At 36.4% G+C, this 23,576-nt stretch overlaps 1 protein-coding gene across 6 annotated transcripts in view; it reads right to left on the reverse strand.

The window, feature by feature from the left end:
- LpR1 (Lipophorin receptor 1) overlaps nt 1–23,576 on the reverse strand; it is a 686,741-nt gene that overhangs the window by 456,154 nt on the left and 207,011 nt on the right. For 4 of the 6 annotated variants that reach the window (XR_003655697.1, XM_028301179.1, XM_028301175.1 and 1 more), the window contains exons 2-4: nt 17,031–17,224; nt 7,966–8,088; nt 1,322–1,444 (exon numbers count right to left, since the gene is read on the reverse strand). Coding sequence is in view for 5 of the 6 variants with exons in the window: in XM_028301179.1 (XP_028156980.1) it covers nt 1,322–1,444; nt 7,966–8,088; nt 17,031–17,148 (364 nt within the window). In the remaining variant the exon portion in view is untranslated. Of the gene's footprint in view, nt 1–1,321; nt 1,445–2,091; nt 2,212–7,965; nt 8,089–17,030; nt 17,225–23,576 lie in introns of all 6 variants that reach the window. The other 2 variants (XM_028301176.1, XM_028301180.1) reach the window with 2 other exon arrangements.

The raw sequence follows: 23,576 nt of genomic DNA on the forward strand, positions 1-23,576 counted from the left end.
TTCGTTCGTAACATTATACCGTTAATTATGTCATAACATCTGACCTCCTCAACTGTCTTGTGTTTTCAGTGGTCTTATCTGGAAATTAAAATAATCGCTTTAATTTTCTTGAAAAAAAAAAGCCCATTATTAATTATTATTTTCGTCAATAGAAAAAAGTAAGGCTAAAATCAGTCATGTTAAAGTTAATAGTGAGAGCTTAGGTTAGTTACCTAAGTATATTATTATTTTTTAACTAATAAATTATTTTTATATCGAATAATTTAATAAATTTTTATAACGAGTATTCGACTATTAGCAATAGGGACTGGCAATTTTAATCGGTATTCCATTCGCGGCATTTCTAGTCATTATTTTATTTTATTTTTCTTTATTAGGAAAACATACCTACAGCTTATATTATGATACATGTAGAATAAAAATTATTATTATTACGTAAGTACTTAAAAGCTCTGAAAGCCCAAGGCCTTGAAACATCGGAAAAAGTTCGACAGTGCCGAATAATGAGATAAATTATGACATAATCATGGTAACGCGGCCCGGAAGAAAAGCGCGGGTGATGGAGTGTGCACGCAACGTCACGCCTCGGGCTCGTTCGGACCTGTGAGGCCAGATAAGAATTTATAGACGGATGAGCCCTCCGTTGATAGAATACAGAGTGTTTGCCCGGGATCCACCCCCATGATTGATTGATACCGCTGACGCCGAAGAGGAATAGTTAAACACCGACTCCATCCGCGGACTAACAAAGTAAACATTTTTCGAGACGTGACCGAAATTGACCCGCGTTTAAGCTTTTGCGTAGTTCTAAAATAGGACAAGTATTGTTGAAGCGAACTTGTGCTCTTTGTGCTAGATAAAGGAGATAATAACTAAAACAAAAGATAGTAATATGTAGGTCGGCATCATGCAGTTTTCATAATGAGATATCATGGTTCAAGTTGCCAATTGCGCAATTAGATAATGTAATGACAAGCCAATGAACCGGCGATTTCGAGTGCATTCCTCTTTTATGTAGGCCATCGTAACAGCGATAAAACTACCTAAGTACGAATGCTGACCCATTATAACAGATGATGAAGATAGGTAGGTATAGCAAATAGTGAGTGATTATGTAAATGCGCAATTTGTTTAACATAGCGTCAATATTTCTGCGGAATGGTTTTAATGTCAGTAGGTTACGTGCGAAATTTGCATAATCACCCAGCATTAACAGTTTGTTTACGGTCAAGGAATGCCGAGATTCACCCTCTAATTTGTTTTGGGAGCGTATCTTTAAATGTCGACGTTCCTTTGTTTTTTATTATGTTCAAACCCTTACTGCATGCTTTTTCGTCGGATCCGTCCGAGCAGTCAGGATTGTCGTCGCACATCCACGTCAGAGGCACACACTCGCCATGTTTCCCTCGGCACGTGAACTCCTCAGGTCCGCAAGCCTCCACTTCTGTCAACCCAATTCATGCTCATGCTAAGTACGATGCAGAATAATGCACACGATCTTAGACCTTAAAACTATGAACATACTCCTGCAAGAAATGACACATGAAAAACTAATTTCTGATTCCTAAACTGTATTAAATTCGAACCAATATACAGCCTACAATACCCTATAAAGTTCGGAGCACTCGATCAATTTTGTTCCACATCCATTTTGATTTATAGACACAATACGATTGATCACTGACGAAAATTATTTCCTCACCTAACGACGAGGGGAAGCAGCAAACGTACAAAATATTTTTATTTTTTACGCTTTATGGAGGGCATTAATTTTCTGATGTTTCTTTGTCTCTCATAAATTAGTTTCCAATGAAGCCAACCGTCGTTGTAAGAATAATTTAATACATTCGGGACTTCGATCAACAATATGGATCGAAGTTTCAGGAAATAAATTTAGTATTTTTACTTTAATTAACATTCGCAGAACTTTTTTGACGTCATAAAAAATGACCTTAGTTTTAGTTTTGATACATTTTTTAATGTCCAATCTCGTATGCCACGATTAAGATGCTATAAAGCCCCTATCATACGACCCTTTGCATGCTCGCTCCATATCATGCCGATATCCACCATGCATGGTGTCCGGCTTACCGCACTGGTGTTCATCCGACCCGTCCGGACAGTCCGGCGTGTCGTCGCAATGCCACGAAGCGGGTATACACTGACCCGTGGTGCACACGAATTTATGTTCTGGACACTGGCGTTGGTTCGCTGCATTGTAAAAACGTTATTTGTAACTGGAAGGCGATCGTCTTTTTTTCGCTAAGGCAGTGAATGCATTTATGCAACATTTCCATTTTGCCGCGCTCTACATTGGATTAAAGGAGACGGGTCATTTGTGACGCAAGTCCTGTCTACTTTTTATTGGAAATACATAATTTTGTTAATTTAACCCAAAGACACTTCAAGATTATCGCCGAAAATGTATAGGTACGTTTAGTGTCGTGTTAGATCATCTAATAGGGCAGCCTGCTTTCGAAGTCAACGAACCTTAACTATCAGTCCAGTTTCTCTGCAATTACCTATCTTTAGATTTAATAAAATGCAGACAGGCAAGGTGGTCGATATAATACCGTAGCTATTAATACAACTTTATCTAGATTGAATAAATAATTATAACCTACGACTTAGCCTGGCCTACTTGGTCAATAATTTTAATGGCCCTGTTACCTTAGATTCTGAAACGTAATTAATTATAATTAAAAGAAAAATTAATTGTTCTCAGTCCTACACATAAAGGAAAGACGAAACGTAAACACGGAAAAAGCGTAGATATTCAGCTTCTCATTTAATAGGAAGGAATTGTTATTAAATTGTAAAAAGCAGTATAAAAACTCTTAAAAGGCATTTAATCCAATACAGTTAGATAACTCAGCGATCAAACGCTTCAGTGCTTTCAGTCGCATGTTAATTCCATTCAATCACATCCTAATGACTTTTTAAATATTTAACGGATCTAATTAAGTCCGTTTAGCAGATTAAAATGGCCGTACTCAGTACAGACGACAGCACGCCAAGCTAAACAATGTGAGGTATTATGTAGTTGGAATAAGAGCGAGTTTGAAACAAAAATGTGTCTTCTGATCTGCTGTCGCCTGTACAAACTTGGCTCAAGGCGTCTCAAGCTGACAACACAAACTCATTTAGTATGCTACGAAAGTACGACTGCAAAATAATAAATGCTAATGCTAAACGCGGCCGAGACTAAAGAGTAATTAATGATACTAAACAGTCCTTATTACAGTCTAATATTGTTCCACGTCTTTGTAACAAATTAAATAAACTCCAATTATGAGGGTCTGCGAGTCGGGACACGACTAGCTCTGTAGCAATTTAATTTCAGGGTAGTTAGTGTTTCCGATCATTGGATAATTACTGTAACGATAGACTTAGGCTTGGTTGCACCATCTTACTTTGACTTTAACAAACGTCAAAAATATGTCAAAATCCATACAAAAACACCGGTTATCGATAACGATAAAAAGTATCTATAAAGTTACGGTCAAAGATAGTAATATCTATAAAGTTACGGTCAAAGTTAGGTGGTGCAACTCAGCCTTAAATTTTTCCAGTATTTGGATGACAGTAACAGTAGGCATAAGTAAATTAAGTTAGACCCTTCTAATTGTAAATACTTTATTAAGTACTTACGATATTGCAAGCAAAATGTTTGTTTTAAAACCTTTCAACATTCAAAGCCTGTTAATAATTAAATCAACACGAGATACAGATAAAAACTACTCGTACATTTTTGTAACTTTCATAGTATGATCAGAAGGACTCGTAGATAAGTAGGATAGTGAACACTACTCAATATTCAGGCTATCACTTCTCAAGCACATACAGGGAAATTCTGTACATAAGCTAACGGATTTTCCGCAAACCGGCGAACTGATGTCACCACTGAAACTCTAACGATATGGCTTCCATTAACGACATATCGTATGCAAAAGCGCTCTCTCTAATGGCGTAGGTGTCTTCAGCTTTGTGCGAGATTAGCAAGAGCAAAAAGTTGCCAAGTCATGTCGTCCCACATGAGTGATTATGTGAAAATGTTTCGCGACAAAACATTGCGTGTTTCGAGCGAATAAAAAGGATTTTCCATTTGTGGGGTCGACTCGCTGAAGCACTCAGTGCACGAAGTTGCGACTTCGCGGTTGCCGTTACCCCCTTCCCGAAATAAATCCGAGCTAACTTCCACTTAGTTTTTATGTTCGCTTGAGAAAAACAAGAAATTAAGTCGGGGAGAAGTTTATTTTTGTGCTAAGAACACCGATGTTACACCTCAATAAAATCGTTTACAAAACGATACGCTAACGTAAAGTGAAATATGATTTTTGACATTATACTCAAGTCCTGAAAATCTTTTAAAATAGGTAAGTAGGTACCTAATACCTATACTACAATCTTATGTATCACAGGTTAGTCTACCTGGACACATTACTGGCATATTTCACGCACACGCCATACAGAAAATAGATTTTATTATGACTCATGTTTCAATCTACATACGAAATCGTGTAATAAGTACGATGAAAACTGTCGAATTCGTAACGTCTCCTATGGAGTAACTAGTAGGTACTTGGCCAGTTTTTAAAAAATAATCTGTAGTTATAAATATTAACGCTTTGTGATTAACATCTTGTTAAACAAGACTAAGCGATAAGCGATACTTTGATTGATGACTTTGTGCAGGAATACTAAAGTTTTTCTCCTCCAGATAATCTTGTTTTAGTCTTAGTTTGAATTTCAAAGAAACTCCGGCGTCACTCCATGACAAGGCAACTTTTTAACTTAGTTAAGTAATTCTTTTGGTAACTTGCCAAACCTTCAAAATAATTCATTCGACTTAATACTGTTGACCATCGTTATTAATCTCTAGCATAGGAAAGTTTGTACCACACCTGAATAATATTAAGTCGGGCAATAATTTATTCTTTCTCTCTTCCTCTTAAAGTTTGGATGGTGCATTCACTTAGCAAAGTTTGCAGTTGGTAATCCATAAATCTTTTCTAGAAACTTTGTTATACTATATTGGCGATGTGGTTGAATACTCAGTCAGCATAAAAGATCGCAATTTCGTTCCACGCACAATATAAATATTTGTGTGCCTGAATATCACCTTATTTGGAACTGATGATGCCGTGAATAATGTATAGGTAATTATTATTAAGGTTTTTTCTATAGTCGATATTATCCTTCTTTATCAAGGAGGAAAAAGGTTCCCATTGATGAAATATTTTGTAAATGAAAAACTGTAATATTACAAGCACGTGAAAAGTCGTAAAAGTTGGAGCATCCTATAATTTCACGGGTCACTTATATTGAAAAGTGGTCTCGATAACAATCACAATTTATTGCGACCCTTCTATGATATACAACAGGAAAACCAGGGCTATTCCGTTACGTTGTTTACGTAGTTTCTTGTATATCTGTCACTGTCGCTCCGCCCTTGCGTGAGAGGGATATAAATATCGAAACCTCGGATAACGTTTTTGGGAATATCCTCCCAGGATACAGCGAGCCGTTATGTGGCTTTATACTCTTTTCGCTTTAACATTGCAAGTTGGTTTAGGTTTTTTTGTTTGTTTTCGTTGTTAATGGGTGTGCCCGCAATTTGTTTCCAAAACAAGCTATTTCATTTTAAATTCAATGGAGATTTATCAGTCCGAAAATATTTTTCATGTTATTAGTTTATAAAAACTTTTTTATAATCACTTGATCTTGAAATACAATCACTTGATTGTTAACTTTAAAATCGTAACTTGAGTACTTAAAAATAAAATACACCTTTTTACCTTTCACATTTAGGTGTTACTTAGCTAGTTCGAAATCGAGTAAGTACCAAATTTTAATAAGAAAACTAGACAACTAAATATCAACGGCTATGACTTTTATTTAGTGTGAGAAGCACCGCATCACTAACATGATTTCCCCCAAAGGAATTTGAGCTAACAATCGCAGCCGTACATAACCTACGAGTTAAAAAACAATCGAATATTGTTACTTCGATAGTGAGTGTAGTGAAAGTTAATTAAATGAAAGAGTGGACTGTATACAATTAATTGTCTATTCGGTATAAATTAACAATGATATTGAGACCGTTTAGTGCAAAGTCGTTGAAGAGAGTGCGTCAGGATCGTCTTCTTCGATGTTCGCTCGCAAACCGAACATTGCTCGTTCGTTCGCCGAACGCTCGCCGCTCCCTCCGGTCACGCCGCCCGCGGGCAATGTCCGTGAGTAGACAAATATCAATTTCACATTGCTAACATTGAAAGGTTGAACAGGTGATAATAAATGAAGACCCATCTCACCCCGAATTTCTTAAAAAGAAACGTTGCAATAAATTTCGCGTTTAAATCAGTAAAAGAAGTTCACTGTAAGCACAAATTGGAGGCTGCAAACACGAGATACGTGGCATATGTTCCCAATCGATTGGAATCAAGCCCTCTTTCTTTTGCAGGCATAATTTGCCGGTTCACTCGTCCTGAACACATCGCATTATTATCCCTTAGGTAAGTATTCTCCGTCACCCAGACCTGACGTCACGTCGGCAAATAAATTAAGACAAGATTCAAACGTCATGGGATTTAGCGTGCCATTTTTTTTTTCAGGCTAACGCAGTATTCTGAAATTGAGACCATCTCGTGTATCGAGCTACTTTCCTAGAAATACAATATGGTTTTGGTGTTAATATCAGATGTTAAACGCTTGGTCGTACAGCTTGAAGCGGTAATCAATATTGTCTACTCATTTGTTTGATCCGAAAATTCTAGGAACACAAGCAAATCCTGATAAACCCATAGAATAGCCTATTTTATTCTCGTCCAACAAGATATTGAATATTCCATTGATAGACAAGTAATAATTACTTGTTTCGGAAATCTGATCTGATACCTACGCCAAATCTCAATTTCAAGCGATTGATATCTTTACTTCTCTTACTTTACCTAGAACCTAGAGTTTGCTTAGTCCAGTCAATTGACTGGAGTCGTCCAATTGATGTACGCAAATTGGCAATTCATAACAAGTAAAAAAGAGGGCAGAGATTATAAAATTAAGCCCAAAAACTTCGTCCGTAATTAAGATTCTAATCTGCCCGGAAGCCTGGCTATGGACGAAATACGCGTGCTACCTTACAACTTTGCCCATAAATCGTGAGATAATTATTTTTAAGGTTCCATGCCCCTGAAATATTATCTACGGTATGCGTCAACCCTTCTGTCTGTCAGCAACTTCGGACTCGTTGAACTTACAGATATAGTCGGTATGGTTATCTTTTATCGAAATACCCGTGCCAATAAAATACCTTTGTCTGGTCCATTGAGGAAAATTTCAATGCTCATTATTATGAATGAGCTCATTAATCCTTTTTCAGCGAACCCTGCGTACGATTAATAAAACATTACCCTCGTCATTCGAAACCACTACAAAACTCATGTACGTACTTCAGAGCAGCACTCGTTCACCCAAAAGTACCCTGGGCGTGTTTCTCCTACAGGGATAACCCTTTTTTGGATTAGAAGATTGTCCGGTTTTCATAGCCTCAAATCTGGCTTTGTCACTTGTGACCTTGTTTTTTCATTGTTGTACCTATCTAAACACAAAGGGGCTGGGCGCAGGACCGAAAGTAAATTTCGCTGAACTGTTTGCTTATTTTACTCATACAAATTATCCTAAGTTGCTGCCCATGCTTTTCCGTCATTCATTGTGCCTGTGTAAACTGTACTCTTTGTCAGCTAAATTGGTTCGACTTTCGGTAGAATTATACCTAATACTTATACAAAACAGTCGACTAAAAGGTGAAAGAGCAATTAGAGCTGCCCATTGTTTAATTGGAAACACTTCAGACAGACTTGTTCTGGCAAGACCTGTTTCGCATTATTATTATTATTATTGGTTTTGGGCCTTCATATTAAGAACTCTTGTATAATTTTGTCTTTAAATATGATTTCTATTACTCACTGCAAGTTCCAGGTTCTTCGTCTGACCCATCTGGACAGTCCTTCTCGTTGTCGCAACGCCATGACATCGGCACACATCGTCCTGTCTTGCAGCGGAACTCTGATGATGTGCAGGTCCGACTTTCTGTGGAAGAAAAAAAAACATTAGTAGATCTATTCTTTTAAATTTTACGTTTGCAAGAAAAGTCAATTTCCTAGATGAGATAAATAATTTTGTAAAAACTATGACTGTTTCGGAAAATTAAGACAAAAAAGCTTCAGTCAGGGGTTGGATTAAGTAATAAGAAAAATAAATGAAATAAATAGATATTGTTTCATTTGAAGTCACTATTAGGTATTACCAGTATTACCTACATAAATATACATTTATTGATACACTCACATTTATAGCTCTGTATTGAAAGTTAATACATTTCTTAGTCAAAAAGTAGAAACAAATATTTCTTTGGTAGGTAAATACCGAAGCAAGACTTTAGAACAATATTTACCTAAAACATTGAACGGAATAAGTTCGATGTTTAGACTTTCTTTGATTCACTAACTAAATACAGCTACTTTAGCAACTTAAATATTCTTTTGTTACGAATTATTAGATAAATAAAAACCTTGCTTTCAATTATTATTCTTGCCTACACGTGCCCATTTATTTCCGATAGTTACAAAATGGTTTTCTATAGTCTGGAATCATACTTGTTATTTTATAAGGAATCAACAATTTTGTTTATTTCATACATTCTTTGTAAAAATGGATGTTGATATGTGGAATAGGCGATAATGTGATGAAAAATATGTAGGGAATCAAAACAGCACATTATTTTTCTCCTGCTCACCCATAAATTCACGAACGAATAAATCAGGACAATAAAAGAAAGCGAGGAATTGTTAACAAATAAATGCCAAAATAAACGAATCCACTAATAATGTAAAGGTTTAGTTACACAATCGCGCTACGGACATTTTTCATTCATTCTCAGCAGCCACAATTTAAGAGATAAATATTTTGGTAACGCAAAACACCAGAGGAAAATTATTCTTAATGCTTTTGTGGTAGATGCGAAAGTTGAACGATGTCACTCGAGGAAAGACCTCCAATTCCTTCTTTTAATTTATATGAAAGATGTGTCTACGAAAACGGTGACGCTTTTAGGAGGCCTTTAATCTTCACTTATATCGGGGCGCAATATTACATGTCGGAGTACAATGTTGAGAACGCTGGCATCACGTAAATTAAATAGTATTTACCTTGAGCAACATTTATTAGCTAAAAGCGTTTACACACATCCAAATCATGATTAAAGCAGTTCAAATAAAATTCGCTGGAGGCAGATTCATATTCAATTTGCTAAACAGTACCCATTATTCTTTCGGGCAGACGATTGAGGGCAGTCGTAAATTGGATCAGGCAATTCGCGCTCGAAAAGACCTATCAGCATGCACATAAAACGAGGTTGAAGAAAATTATCGGGGAATGACAGCAGCCGCTTTATCTTGAGGTGGTTCGAGCCGAGGCAAGCACGCACCGCAGGGCAATTTGTAAACAAAACACATCCTCGAATAATATCGCTCTACGTGGCCCTCACTCAACGAGTGCGTCGCCGATAAATTCGAGAGCACCATCAGATTACTCCACCATTCCTACAACTTGGTGGCTTAATAAAAGAAGGGTATATATGTCAACGTGAAATTGTGAACTCTGTCAGTTTATAATATAACGCGTTAGATTGTAAACTAACAGTGGGTTAGGTTAGGTTAGATTGTAATTTAACTACGTTAGATTGTAATCTGACGGAATTCACAATTTTACGGTGACATATATATAGGTACACGTGTACCCTACTCGATGCCTATTTGCGGGACATAATTGTGAAATGCACTCACGTACCTACTGAATGCCTTCGATATTTATACCTGTACGTTATGTGTCAATTTTCCTCAGTGCCTCGTAGTACCTACCCTCCACGGGGCAATGTCCCCGCCAGAATTAGACACTTCACAAATTCTAACGTAAATAGAAATCGCATCGAACCGGTAGATATTGAATATTAAGACGCGCGGAAAAGAACTCTGAAATTTTCTTTTGCTCGGCGACCCTCGTTTACTTTGGGATTGCGGGCCAGTCGGGTTGCCTAATACAAGGCTGGTACAATAACTGAGCGGGTAGTGTAAAAGGTATTCCCTCGTGAGGCGGGGCGGCCATTTGCTCGAGTGAAACGCTTCACCGTGTAACACCCACATTATTGCCTCCTCTACGCTGGAATGTTAATGCGAGCTTCTTCTCGTCGGATCTTGCTTCAATCCTTGTTTGAAGCCGGCGATTATCGCGCTAACTTTCTCATTAATGTTTTACGTGAGGTTTCCCCGGTAGCTAACCATGCAGTTTTAGTGCTGGGCGGCCGGCGTACGTTGGAATTATTCATGCAAAAATTATGGCGCCACTATAACTGGAGTATACATTTACATAATTGCTACGACATTCTGCAGCCTTATAAAACTAAGGAGATCATGATAGAAATTAATATTATAATTTTTCCTACTATACCGTGGAAATAGTATCTAACTAGAATTAATAATAATATATTTATGCATAGGTGCTTGAATGAATATAAAAGAAGACACAGTCACAGGAAGATTTTCGATTTAGAACTTCGATTTGAGTCGGATGATTTCTTATTCTGCATGCGTGATAGTTATCTTTTTCATTATGGAAATAAGATACACATTTAATACATATATATTTTAAAAGGAAAATAAGATTTCAACGGGACTGTAATACTGCAACAAAATGTACTTAAAAGTTAAGGTTTCTACTTATCTTGAAACTAGACGATTCTTAATTCCTCATGGTCTCAGTTAATAAACTTACCACCGTATAACTCGAGATTATGATTGAATGTAATATGACACTCGCCAATGAACATCGAATCGGAGGGCCTCGAAGCAATTTCGTGAACGGCAATTTTTGTCACCATTTCACGTTAGAGTGATTTTGTTCCCGCAAAGACGACACGAGAGCGGTTTTATCAGCCAACGACGTATCTTCGATTTACCCACTCATGTGGCAGTGGGGATCAGGGTGGGATCACGTACAGCTTAGGGTCCCGCTGGCGGTATGGAACCGTTATTACGTGACACCTGTCAGACAGACGTCATAGAAACTTTTTGCGTCACGTGAAAATTGAATCACATTCACAATTGAAAAAGACAAAAGTAATCGCTAAAGCCCAAACGTGAACCATGTCACTTTGTTTTAATCATAAAAATATTTTCTACAAGATATCCCAGAGCGTAAAAAAGTAAACAACCGAAAAGCACGCGGGCAGAAATTTGCATCTTAACAATAACAACACGTAGGTACATATACCAGGTAATACCAGGTAATGGAACTTAGTTCGTTCACAAGAAAGAGGGCATCTTAAGATTTCATAGCAACTAAGTCACTTAAGAAATTCTCAATTTGCATTTTCTTGGAAACATAATATTTCTCTTTAACTATCCATGTGTACCCAAGAGTAATGTTAAAGAAATGCAAATCATTTGATTGCTATTTACTTATGTTTACCAAGAATCCAGAATTACCTACTTGATGCGAGACACGCCTTAGCCGATTTTTCTCTAAGATTGATCTCACAGTTGATTAGTGATTCAGTCTATCGTCCCACGACTTGATTGCCACCGGCGGAACACCATTCGACTAATAATAATAATAGACCTATACATAGCTAATGCAACTTTTTAAGAATCATAGAGCAACTAAAGGTCATTAGATTACCAACATAAACTTTCTTGGAAATCATGTTTTACTTCAACTTCTCACGTGTAGAGCAATATTAACAAATGCATTCATTTATTTCTATTTATTACTAGCTTTCCGCCCGCGGCTTCGCCCGCGTGGAATTTTGTCTGTCACAGAAAAACAATATCGCGCGCGTACTTGCTCACCGTTTAGTCCTACCCTGGACTACGATAAAGATTTTGAAACCAAAATAAGCTCAATCGGCCCAGCCGTTCTCGAGTTTTTATCAGACTAACGAACATCAATTCATTTTTATTTATATAGATTTCCCAAATGAAGAAAATCCACCAATAGGACTTAAAGCAAGAAACGCCCTGTCCGATTTTTCTCTAAGATTGATCTCACAGTTGATTAGTGATTCAGTCTATCGTCCCGCAAGTACGACTTGATTGCCACCGGCGGAACACCATTCGACTAATGGGCCCATATACGAGGATTAATTAACTAGATAGTGATGTGCTGGCTTGCTCATTTAACTCGACATATCAAACAAGATTTATCGATGGAGACATCGTCCTTAAGTATATTAGGGGTCGAAAAGGTTAGTTGTTATATAAGAAAAGTTTTTCTTTTTTTGTAAAATGTCTTTATAAACATGTTTTTTTTTATCTATTGGTTTGTTGTACACGATAATAACGAGCAGCTAAGGCTCTATATTCGTCTCTACCTGTTTATGTTACCTGCATATTATGCTAAATAAGATGATTGTTTCAGTTATTGCATACCAAACATTAGTTAATTAAATAATTACTTACACGATTACTGTTTTTTTTTTGTTTACCTATACAGGGTGATTTTTGAATCAGTATCCTCAGGATCGACTCAGAATCAGTAACTTAATTGATTTACGTAAAGAAAACAAAACTTTTTTCTCCATATTTAATTATTTTCATTCGCTGCGCGCGGTTTCCAAATTGACTCACGTGGAAAATTTGCTTCATTCATGGAAAAATACGTACACACAGTTAACTGCAAAGCTTAATAGACATAATGGTGAGCGAAAATAAGCAATAACCTTTAAAACTTAAGATATGGGCACCCGCGGATTAGACTTTCAATATTTTTTTTTTGCGAAAAATACCACAAATAAAAATAATTAGCTACGATAAAGTTGTATTGTCAAATTGTTCTAACGAGCTTATTAAAAAAATTTGGATACTGATAACAAAGTCACCCCGTATAATGTTAACTGCCACTGTACACAATATAGGTCTAATTTAAGATTAATTCAGTCAGTGCCTGAAGCGGAACGGGAGAGGTGACAATGACATGTTATGACGTGACAGGGCATACAAATCTGAAGTCTGAAGTCGCTCACTTTTGACCGTCACACAATTACCCTGCCGCTCCTATACCTCAGGCACTGAATAAGTTAAACGCTAGACCTACACTATAGTATCTACGCTTATCTCGAGCCCTATTTGAGACAAGATAATTATTGTGCCTACCAGCAGAATTAACTTCCATACACAGGTTATACTGGCTTGAAATTAAACGTAGCTTACCCGTGCCTGAAAATTCGTAAAAGGCTTCAAGAAAATAATAATATACCTACATACTATTTATCCCGTTGGCAGATTTTGATTTTTTTAAATCTATTGGTATTATAAATGTGGTTACTTTCTATTTAGGTACGCAATAAAATCTGGGGGTATCAAAGTAACCCCATTCTTCTTTTAGCTTTGATCACATACTTTTTATTTTTTTTCTCAAAATTGAGCTATATTTTTTCATTTTTTATTACACGAATCGAGAGTACTATAAAAACCGATTATTAGACTTTTTTGTATTTTTTTACACCCACAAATTTAAAAGATATGGACCTTCAAAGTTCAAAATTGGCCAAAGTAACCTCATTCTACGGTAGTATGTAATAGATAGATATAAAAGCCGCAATAAGCGTTTATGATTCTAATCTATGTCTTATTTTGTAAACCTAGAAATACCTAGGTGTCTCATTTATATGGAACAACGTCTAGTAGAGTCTAGTCATATCAAATCATAGGCTCTACATTGCCCACAATAGATTTGAGAAAATAATTAGCTCAGTAGTTTTCAACTCAAAGGTGACTGACTGACTCACTAACTGACTTACTGACTGACTGACTGACATAGTGATCTATCAACGCACAGCCCAAACCAGGACGGATCGGGCTGAAATTTGGCATGCAGGTAGATATTATGACGTAGGCATCCGCTAAGAAATAATTTTACGAAACTCCACCCCTAAGGGGGTAATACGGGATCCACGCGTACGAAGTCGCGGGCGGCCACTAGTTTAATATAAACACTTAAATGAACCAATAACGTAATAACTCCGATATTTTTCGTCATTCAAGACTTTCTAGAATCTAGAACATAATTATGTGCGTCTATCTTTGAACCACTTGCTATTAGAATTAAAACTCCGTATAATACCGTTTAGTGTCGTTTTGCTCTATAGTGTCGTTAGACAGATTAAGACTATGCTGACAATATTCCTCGGTTTTTGATCTTAAGAACCTTCCCCCATCGGTTGAGCTGAGATTGCCACTTCAGCTTGCTAATCTGTCGCGCTGTGTAGGCACTTTTCATTTAACTACAGATTTCTCCCAATCATTAAAAGACATAGATACGAATATAGGTCCAATTTAAAAACGCTTAGTTGGTAGGTACGATTCAGTATCAGTCATTGACAGAATAGGGCAGAATCCTGTAATTAGCCCTAATTCATTGAGATTCAAACAATGAAAAACCCCGATCGATGCTTGAAATTAAGTCGCTTGAGTGTTTTGAGCTTCGTTCTATAATACGTAACCTAAATCATTAAGTCGTGACTAAGTCTAGTAGCTTTAAACTAAGCCGCTTATTTTGCATAAGAACTTGTTGTTTTTCTGATTCAAAGTAAACAAAATAATTAGAGACAGAATTCTGAAAATACACGTTCTAAAATAAATTCTCCGTCAAGTAAATTTCAATTAAATACTATGTTGGGGAAAGCACATTAAGCTCCGTACACGCAGTTAGTACATAAAATAAGCTCTAACATAACATTTTATGCCAACGGATGTACAGTTAACGGAACATCGAGCTAAACTAAACATCTTATGTACTTAGGAATAGGTGCTAGTTTGCATCAAANTACTCGTATTATTTAAATTGGGCTTATACAGGCCCAATTAAAAAAAAATGCTTAATAGGTAGGTACGATTCAAACTTAGTCGTTGACAGAATATGGCAGAATCCTGTAATTAGCCCTAATTTATTGAGATTGAAACAATGAAAAACCCCGATCGATGCTTGAAATTAGCCGTTTAAGCTTCGTTTGTAATACGTAATCATTAAGTCGTGACTAAGTCGAGTAGCTTTAAAATAAGCCGCTTAATTTCGCTTAAGAACTTGTTGTTTTTCTGATTCAAAGTCAACAAAATAATTAGAGACAGAATTCTGAAAATACACGTTCTAAAATAAATTCTCCATCAAGTAAATTTCAATTAAATACTATGTTGGGGAAAGCACATTAAGCTCCGTACACGCAGTTAGTACATAAAATAAGCTCTAACATCACATTTTATGCCAACGGATGTACAGTAAACACATCGGCACATCGAGCTAAACTAAACATCTTATGTACCTAGGAATAGGTGCTAGTTTGCATCAAAAATGTACAGTACGATGTGCAGTCGACTGTACAATAATGACGTAGCTCATAGTCGTTTTATGTAGTGTTATTTCTACTTGCGAATCAGAAGCCATAAAGCCATAGCTAAAACCAGCTGATTATTATTCATTACGCTCCAAATCACTGCGTTAAATACGTATTCACGAGTTCTTTGCTTCTTGCGTTCCGTTTTTTGCGGATTCCGTTCAAAGGAATAACGACGACTGAATAACAGTTTTATGTTTCAAAGAGCTTTGTAACTATCGTCTCTGTAAAAACGAACTCTCTGTTTTTTGTGTCCCGCTGAATTTTCTTTGATGCTCCGTGTAGGCGCTTGGTTTTCATGAAATACGTGAAATATAAGGAAATGTAAATAAGAATTCGCGTGAAAGACATTGTGTTCTACAAATATCACTGTTTAAGTATCATGTGACAATATGTTGGGACAAGTTAGCGTCGGCTTCGTCGGAAATGTTACAGATTTCTGCTTAAACGTTTTACATAACTCCTAGTTGTTCATATTAGTTTCACTTCTATTATTAAGGTAAGATTGCCCGAAGTCTCTTGTACCTTTTCTATAGAATTTAGTTTACAATATTCCACCATTTGCAGTTTCATTTCTTCACAAGAAGGTAATAAAGGTCTTATACGAATATTTTAAACAATGCACTCCAGTGCTAGGTGCAAGCATTAGGCCAAATTGTCCCCAAGATGGCAATAGCGGGGGGACCGGGAAATTGTATTACCGGTCTGCACTCAGCCAGAGATGAGTGCATTCGTTACCGTACTGTAACTACGAGCTTTGTAGTGACTGCGACCTAGTCTTCTTCGAGCAACTCTAATGGCTTCCATAAAATGTATCGCCGATCATAATGTTCTGTTGGAGCGGTGAATATTACACAAGCAGAACTTGCATCCTGGCATTTGCATTTGCAAATAAGACGTAACCTGAAGGCTGTTGCAGTTTGATACTGTCGGTTAAGTTCTAATAGTACGTAAATCTAAGTTCAGTGAGAATCAGCTATGAAACTGAATAACTTTACCGTTTGTTAATTAGAACTGATAACTTATTACCCATTTATTTAATGAGTATCGTGTAAACATTGATTTTTACACAATTATTAGTTACTATCTAATAAAATAATAACATAAACCCATTTGAAAGCTTATCTAGTGACCACATTAAACCTACAGTTTATCATAGTTCAATTACATTATGCATTTTAATCATGTTTTACTAGATATTATAATCTTTACTACTACTATCACACTATCAAAACCTATATACACTATAAACTAGATTACTACACGTGATAGTTTGCCTTTTGTAATTACATTTATGTTCTATACGTTAAAATAAATAAACGTGTTTAGACTGCCTACACAGATTTCGTAGTCAAACAATCTGACAAAATATTTTCAACAAAAACAGATAGAACAAATATTCATTTGAACATGTTAGAACAATATCAAATAGCAAAGGCTCCAAATATCTAGATGTAACGACTCTTACCCTAAGGGTTCGATGCAAAATCCAATTTGAGAGGACGCCTTTCGCTTCAATCGAAAGCATAACGACCAGTATAGAAGAGCCCAATAAAAAGAGTAACAATAAAATTTGTGTTGAATTTACCTGAATTTTTGTAGTCGTACACCTTAGTATACGAATCGTAGTCGTCGTCGTATATCGATGCTTCAGCGGTCACAACGACGATGCATATCGTGAACCATATAACGCCAGAACTAGTCATTTTGTAGTTTCTTCTTCACTAGTTGTTTTCACACTAAATACGATAGTCTCCGCACTTTCTACATCAGCACATTAAACTGCGAATGCAAACAAAAGTTTGGTATAAGCGATTTGTGGATTGTTTATTCAGCTATAAAACGGTGGTTTTAACGGTTCCATAAAAAAATATTATTCTTGCGTAAGTTTTAATTTTGCTTCGTTTAGTAAACTTCGTTTAGTTTCACTGTTTTAATTAGTCTACTTAAATTGACAACACTATTTTCGCATCGACAACTAAATATACGCCTCTTTGAACAAATTTGTGTTCGGGGATTAATTAGATTTAATCACATCCTTACTCGTCATTTTGGAGATACATTTCTATCTCATTTCACATCCAACCCTGGAGTATCAATTAAAACATCAAACGATAGATTAATGTATCCGACAAGAGAGTAATGAGCGAACTAGTGTATTAGTCCGAAGTTAAATTATGAATCTACAGGGAGCCGCCTGAATTAAAAGCAGGTAACTGCGGGGTAATCCCCACGACCCCTTGTCTCCCACGGAGGTCCCTCCGAAAGTTTTATGGGCATAAAATATTACTCAGATTAGATTCCTGTTTACAAACCGTGGATAGGATAACCGTACGCTTTGACCCGAGCTAAAAATTAATGGTGTAAAAAGGCTATGTTATCTTCATTTTTGTAAAGTTCAATTTTAATAGCTTTAACCAATTGATGATTATGTATGTATGTACAATCGGGAGTACATCAGACTTTTTGTTGCAAAATACAACAAAGTACATAATATATTATTATGCTGCAGTGCTTAGCTGATGTGCTGTCGTCCGTACATCTCAGATGGTCTAAATCTTACAATGTCAGTTGAATTGAACGGACCTGTCACATTAAACTGCATCAAGATTCTCGATGAAGCGATTGAATTCCAATCGGAGAATCGTAAACAAAACTAGAATGCGAGTCGGCCTCGATTTGATCTCGATTGCTTGAAAGTCAGACAGGGACGGTCGAACGGGAATCTCGACAGGTTTCCCATTCCGGGAAACCTGCATAGGATTGGCGGGCCAAAGCCATAGCAGTCTCGGACTACTACCGACGTTAGAATGACGTCTGAGAATTTAACTTTCGGAATTTTAACTCGAACTTTTCAACGGAATTCGAAATTTGGATCATATCACTTCTCCACAATGAATATTCTTGGAGATATTTACTTTTGACAGTCATCAGATATGTGAAATCGGAACTTTGGAAGTTTTCAATATCGGAATCGCCCTCGTGGCAGTATAAACACAATTACATTGCTTCCGGTATCGAGTCAATGAAATTATCGGATTCTCCTCTATCATCAAAGGAAATTAATCGATTTAAACACAATGTTTCTGTATGACTAGCAAACTGGCTGTGTCAATTGCACGGGACGCAGTAAACGGATCGCACAATTACACTGGCTCTGAATATTTGGGTCAGTTAAATCTATGTATTCTAAACTCACCGAGTACAGTAACAATAGTTATTGTATTATTAGTAGGTAACTACCAACTAAAGCGTGGCAATGGTCTTAGGGTTCGGACAAACCAACGCGATCACACCGCGATCAGCCGGCGTGAAGCGATGGCGACCAGACTAAATGCATTGATCGCCATCGCTGCACGCCGGTCGATCGCGTTGGTTTGGCCGAACCTTTAATTTGAAATATCTGAAGTATTTCAAATTGTGTTTAGCACCTATTCTGTCTAATTTTTTTGGATGAGTTTTTAGTTTGAGATAACATTTTTGGTTATTTTTTAGGATGAATGCATTATGGTGTACATTTAAGCAATGCAAAACAAACATTTATTTTAATCTTAATAGGTAACATTTATTTTTAAGTTATTACTTGAAAATAAATTCACGCGGGTAAGATAACAGCCGAAACAAAGGAAAAGTGACTATAAATGTAAGATAAAGCTAATTTCATTGACATAGTGTCCATTATCTGGGGAATGGAACTGAGCCTCATTTTGTTGTAAGTAGGTATAACAAAATAATTGCAAACTGGCTCGAAATATTATATTTTGCGTTGCCTAATTCTGCAAACGCGTGGGAGAAAGCGTGCGTGTCTTATCATAAATCAATGCGCTTGTACAATTTTAGCAGGGTTTTGTTAACTAGGTTCCCTTTAAACGGGTTTCCCTTTAAATATCCGTGCGTAGACATGGACCAAAAGTACACATGATTATGCTTAATTCTCTTGTTTTATTTACTTAAGTCTTTACAATTTTTTTTTTTGTAATCGTCACATCAAAATAATTTCGCAGAATTTCTCGATTTCTTTTGTGGTATAGTAAAAGAGTGAAAATACTTGTTATCAAGTTACGGATATTAGTCCATCCCTGGGCATCCCAACTTTCAAGCTAAGGGAATGAGTTTTCCAACTTATCAAGTGGACATTATCTTCATTTTGAGTTTGACGTGAAATAAGAAAGACGTGGGGAAACGTAAGTTGACGAACTTATTTCCACCGTGTCTTCACCGTGAACTTTAAACGAGGAAAGTTACACGGACGTATCTATAAATAGGGCGTTTATTAAATTATAGCCTGTAACTTATGAAGCATTTTAGGGCATAGTTAAAAAGGCTCTTAAAGAGAGTTAGTAGTAAAGTAAAGCCTGTTTTGAAATATTTGAACAGTGGACACTTGGACAGGTTTAGATAAAAGTCCGCGTAAATTCGTTTGGCAGAGCTGCTATACGATCACTCCATCTAACGATGCTCTGTTTTTCAATTCAATATTCATGAAGTATTTCCAGGGGTAAAAATAAATATGGATTTCCACTTCAGATCCGAGCTTATCCGACAATTTTTCTCCCCCACACATCAAACTCTTGGACCCTTTTAATCATGACTAAACCCTGTAAACTGGGGAGATCCGAGTATTAATTACGAGCAACTTCAGGAGCCGTCAGTTACACCACGCCATTATTTTGCTCCCCTACATCGAGAGAATCATCGATTTAAACGATTTACTATCGGTTGGCTATTCACATTTATACGACTGCTTTGCGATTATTATGTATAAACCAACCCAACAATTTTCTAGTAGTAATTTAAGTTATTCTAATTCCTGCACTTTAAATTTCAGTTTTAGGATATAATATTTTGGTAAGTTCTTCGATTTTTCACGCTTTCCTCACTTTATTACGTGATTTATTCATACGCCCGTTTTACTACACTTTGCATGAATATAGCCTGAAGCACTTAGAATACAAAGGAAAGGTTCCTACATAAAACGTTTCGCCTATCACACGCTATTACCGTATCTTTTATTCTACAATAAAATACTAACACGAGCACGCAATAAAATGTTTCACCTGCCGATGGAGAGATCTGTCGACCTTTAAATTTTCTTTTTACGACATCATCAAACCGCGTACCTTAAACGGGGCTTGAATCGTAATTTTAAGGAGTGCCGCAAGGAGGTATATTAAGACCGATAGGAATATAATTAACAACCACTGTCAAATTCATGCCCATCATTCTATTCGGCCACACCCCGTTCGCAGTAAATTAAGCTTCAATAGAACCAGACTAAGCAGTCGGCGATGTGCAAACGACTTCCTCAAGACAGTCTCCTTCAAATGCTGCTAGCATTAATCAAACGCACAATTAACGTAGCGTACCGAAATTATTGGCAGATATAATTCGAATCAAACGAAGTGTTCGTAATCAATTAAGACCAGAAAATTTGTAAAAGACTTACTCGAAAGAAATATTTGTACTTATTTGATTCCATTTTAAATGGTTTGTTTATGCTATTTGCCAATGCTGTATCGAAGATGACGGTCGATACAAAATTGCCGTGATTATTAACTGAACTTACTTAAGCTTGTAAACACTCGAAAGAGCTCCCCGGGGTTATAACCAAACCCTCTTACTTCAGTTCATAACTGGATAATCGGGCGTTCACCTCAAGCGGCGGTGGTAGAACAATGTAGTCTATTAGCGAATTTTGACGGATTTTGTAGTGGAAAGTTATGCAGAGCTTGTGCACATGCAGGTAAGCGGCTTAAAGTCTGTATTGTGCGGTTTCGTCGCCATCGGTGACTAGGCTTTATGCGTTTAATGTCATATTCTCAACAATGGCTCTTTCAGTACGTAATAAGGTAAGAAAAAGTAATTAGGTTCAAACATTATTATATCAGCTTTTGGGCTAGAAACTTTATAAATACGGGTACATTAATCACGCTCTTATAAATTAAAATCTCATTCTTCAATCAATAATTATTGAATTTACATTGGTCGTCAGTCGCCACAGAAGTTACGCACTACGAAAACATAGTATTCAATTTTGCCTAGCAATCGTTATTATATTTAATAGCTTTAAAAACTATGATCATATGAAAAATAGTTTTATGTCAGTCTGAATGTGAACACTTTCTGTCTTTATTGAACCATTTTGACGGATTTAACTGGAATTTGTGCGGCGGGTGCACCTGTAGTCAGATTGCAGATAAGCTGCTTACGATTTGTATAGTGCGGTTTAGTCCATCCCAATGTGTTTTAGAGCTTTGTATCTAAGTTACCATTTATAGCACCTACGCATTGTGTTTAGGAATCATCTGCCATATTAAACTTTCAATTATTAGCTAGGTTACATACGAGTAATTTAAGTTTTAAAATCGATTGCGCCAATCTTTCGACAATGTGTAGGTACAGATTTATTTTGAAAAACAAAGTCTCCTTAGGGATAAAAATAAGTACAAACAGTTAGAAGCATTTTACCAAAACATGTATCAGAAACAAAAACATGTAGCAGAAATAATAAATCGTCTAAAAATTCGCAATCTTATTTGAATTCACATATAATTTTCAGGTGACAAGACTCGCTTCTGTGAAAAGTTATGCAGGGCTCGGAACGTAAGCGGCTTACATTCTCGTTCCGCTGCGTGCAACCATAGTGTGCTGTTACGCTCACGTACCCATTATATTAAAGCACCCATTTACCTCTTCTCTATACGTTACGTCATAAGCTCCAAGAACGTTAATTAAACCCTCATATCTAATAATACATATTAATTCCGAGTGACATGACGCGGTTAATACATCATCTCCTTAATTATGTGAAGGTTAAGCAATGTTATCTTCTTTGTACTTATAAATATCGTCACTGACTGACAGACAGGCAATAATTTAAGTAGATTTCTTGCCTGTCTTGCGAGTTTTAAAAATAGTTTTAATAACGACCCTAAAGAATATAATATAGGTAGACTTCTTTTAGAAAAGCCAAATTTTTACCAACAAAATCTTGAACGGCTATGAAAAAGTAATTAAATAACGTAACTCTATTACCTACGGAAACTAAGTCAATCTTGCAATAAAAATAAATACAAAAAGCATTAAACAAACCACACAATGTACTGCCATAAATATTTTGCTTAATTAATACGAGCATCAAATGAAAAACAAGTGAGAAATAAATCCAGAAATTTTGTTTTTACAACAAAGTAAATTCAGAATGTGAAATGTCACTCTGCTCCGTAGAGAGAAAAGCATTCGCATCAAAATCCGGATATTTATTACTGAATTTCACTAACGAATGGTGTTGGGCGGTGCCTTGAGACTACATAATGGAAGTCCTGGCGTGAAATTTGCGTTAATTTCACAGTAATTGGATGAACAAAACCTTTGGATGAATGGCATTCGTGTTGGGATACACATTCTTTTATCGGGCACGGATTAAGCGAATTACACCGAATGTTTTGTGATCATGATCATTGTTCTCTGTTTTCGGTTAAGACAAGTTTCCGAAAATACTCTGCTTTTGATTTATGGTTGGCTGTACATTATATTCAAATTTATTGTTAGTCGTTAAGATATTTCTCAAGATACTCCCAAAAGAACGATAATGTCCCTTACTTTCATTTACTTAAGCGAAGTGCTTTTACAGACATTCATTCAAAAATCGTACATTTTTCACTTTATTTCAAGACTATCATTTAAAGTTAATGAAGCTTATTTAAGAAAAGTTGCGCAGGTATTAGGTACCATACTTTAATACGATCAAGAAAAAACATCCAAATTGCAGGCTATGCTGTTCCTGTGTGTCCCTTAAATGGCCCATCATACGTACCTACGTAAAGGGAGCCTGTCTGATACTATGGGCTACAAAGCTGCAAAGCTGTGTTAGTTGGCCTTTTAACTTTTTATTACTAACCTACATAAAACTGTCAAGATACAAACACTATAAAGAAACTTGTTAGTTCACAGCGACACTAGAATATCTGAATTACGGACTGGTCATAAGAGACAGTAAAATTAAATTAAAGGTAGTCGTGTAAATATTGTTTACAATATAGAATTCCTTACAAGGTACAAGACCTTGTGGCGCATAATTTGCTTCCAATATTGCTGGCACGTACATGAGCACTGAAATGCAAGTGCGATTCCA

This window comes from Ostrinia furnacalis, unplaced genomic scaffold, assembly GCF_004193835.3.
Source record: "Ostrinia furnacalis isolate ACB-3 unplaced genomic scaffold, ASM419383v2 OfSCF0876, whole genome shotgun sequence".
NCBI classification, from domain to species: Eukaryota; Metazoa; Arthropoda; class Insecta; order Lepidoptera; family Crambidae; genus Ostrinia; species Ostrinia furnacalis.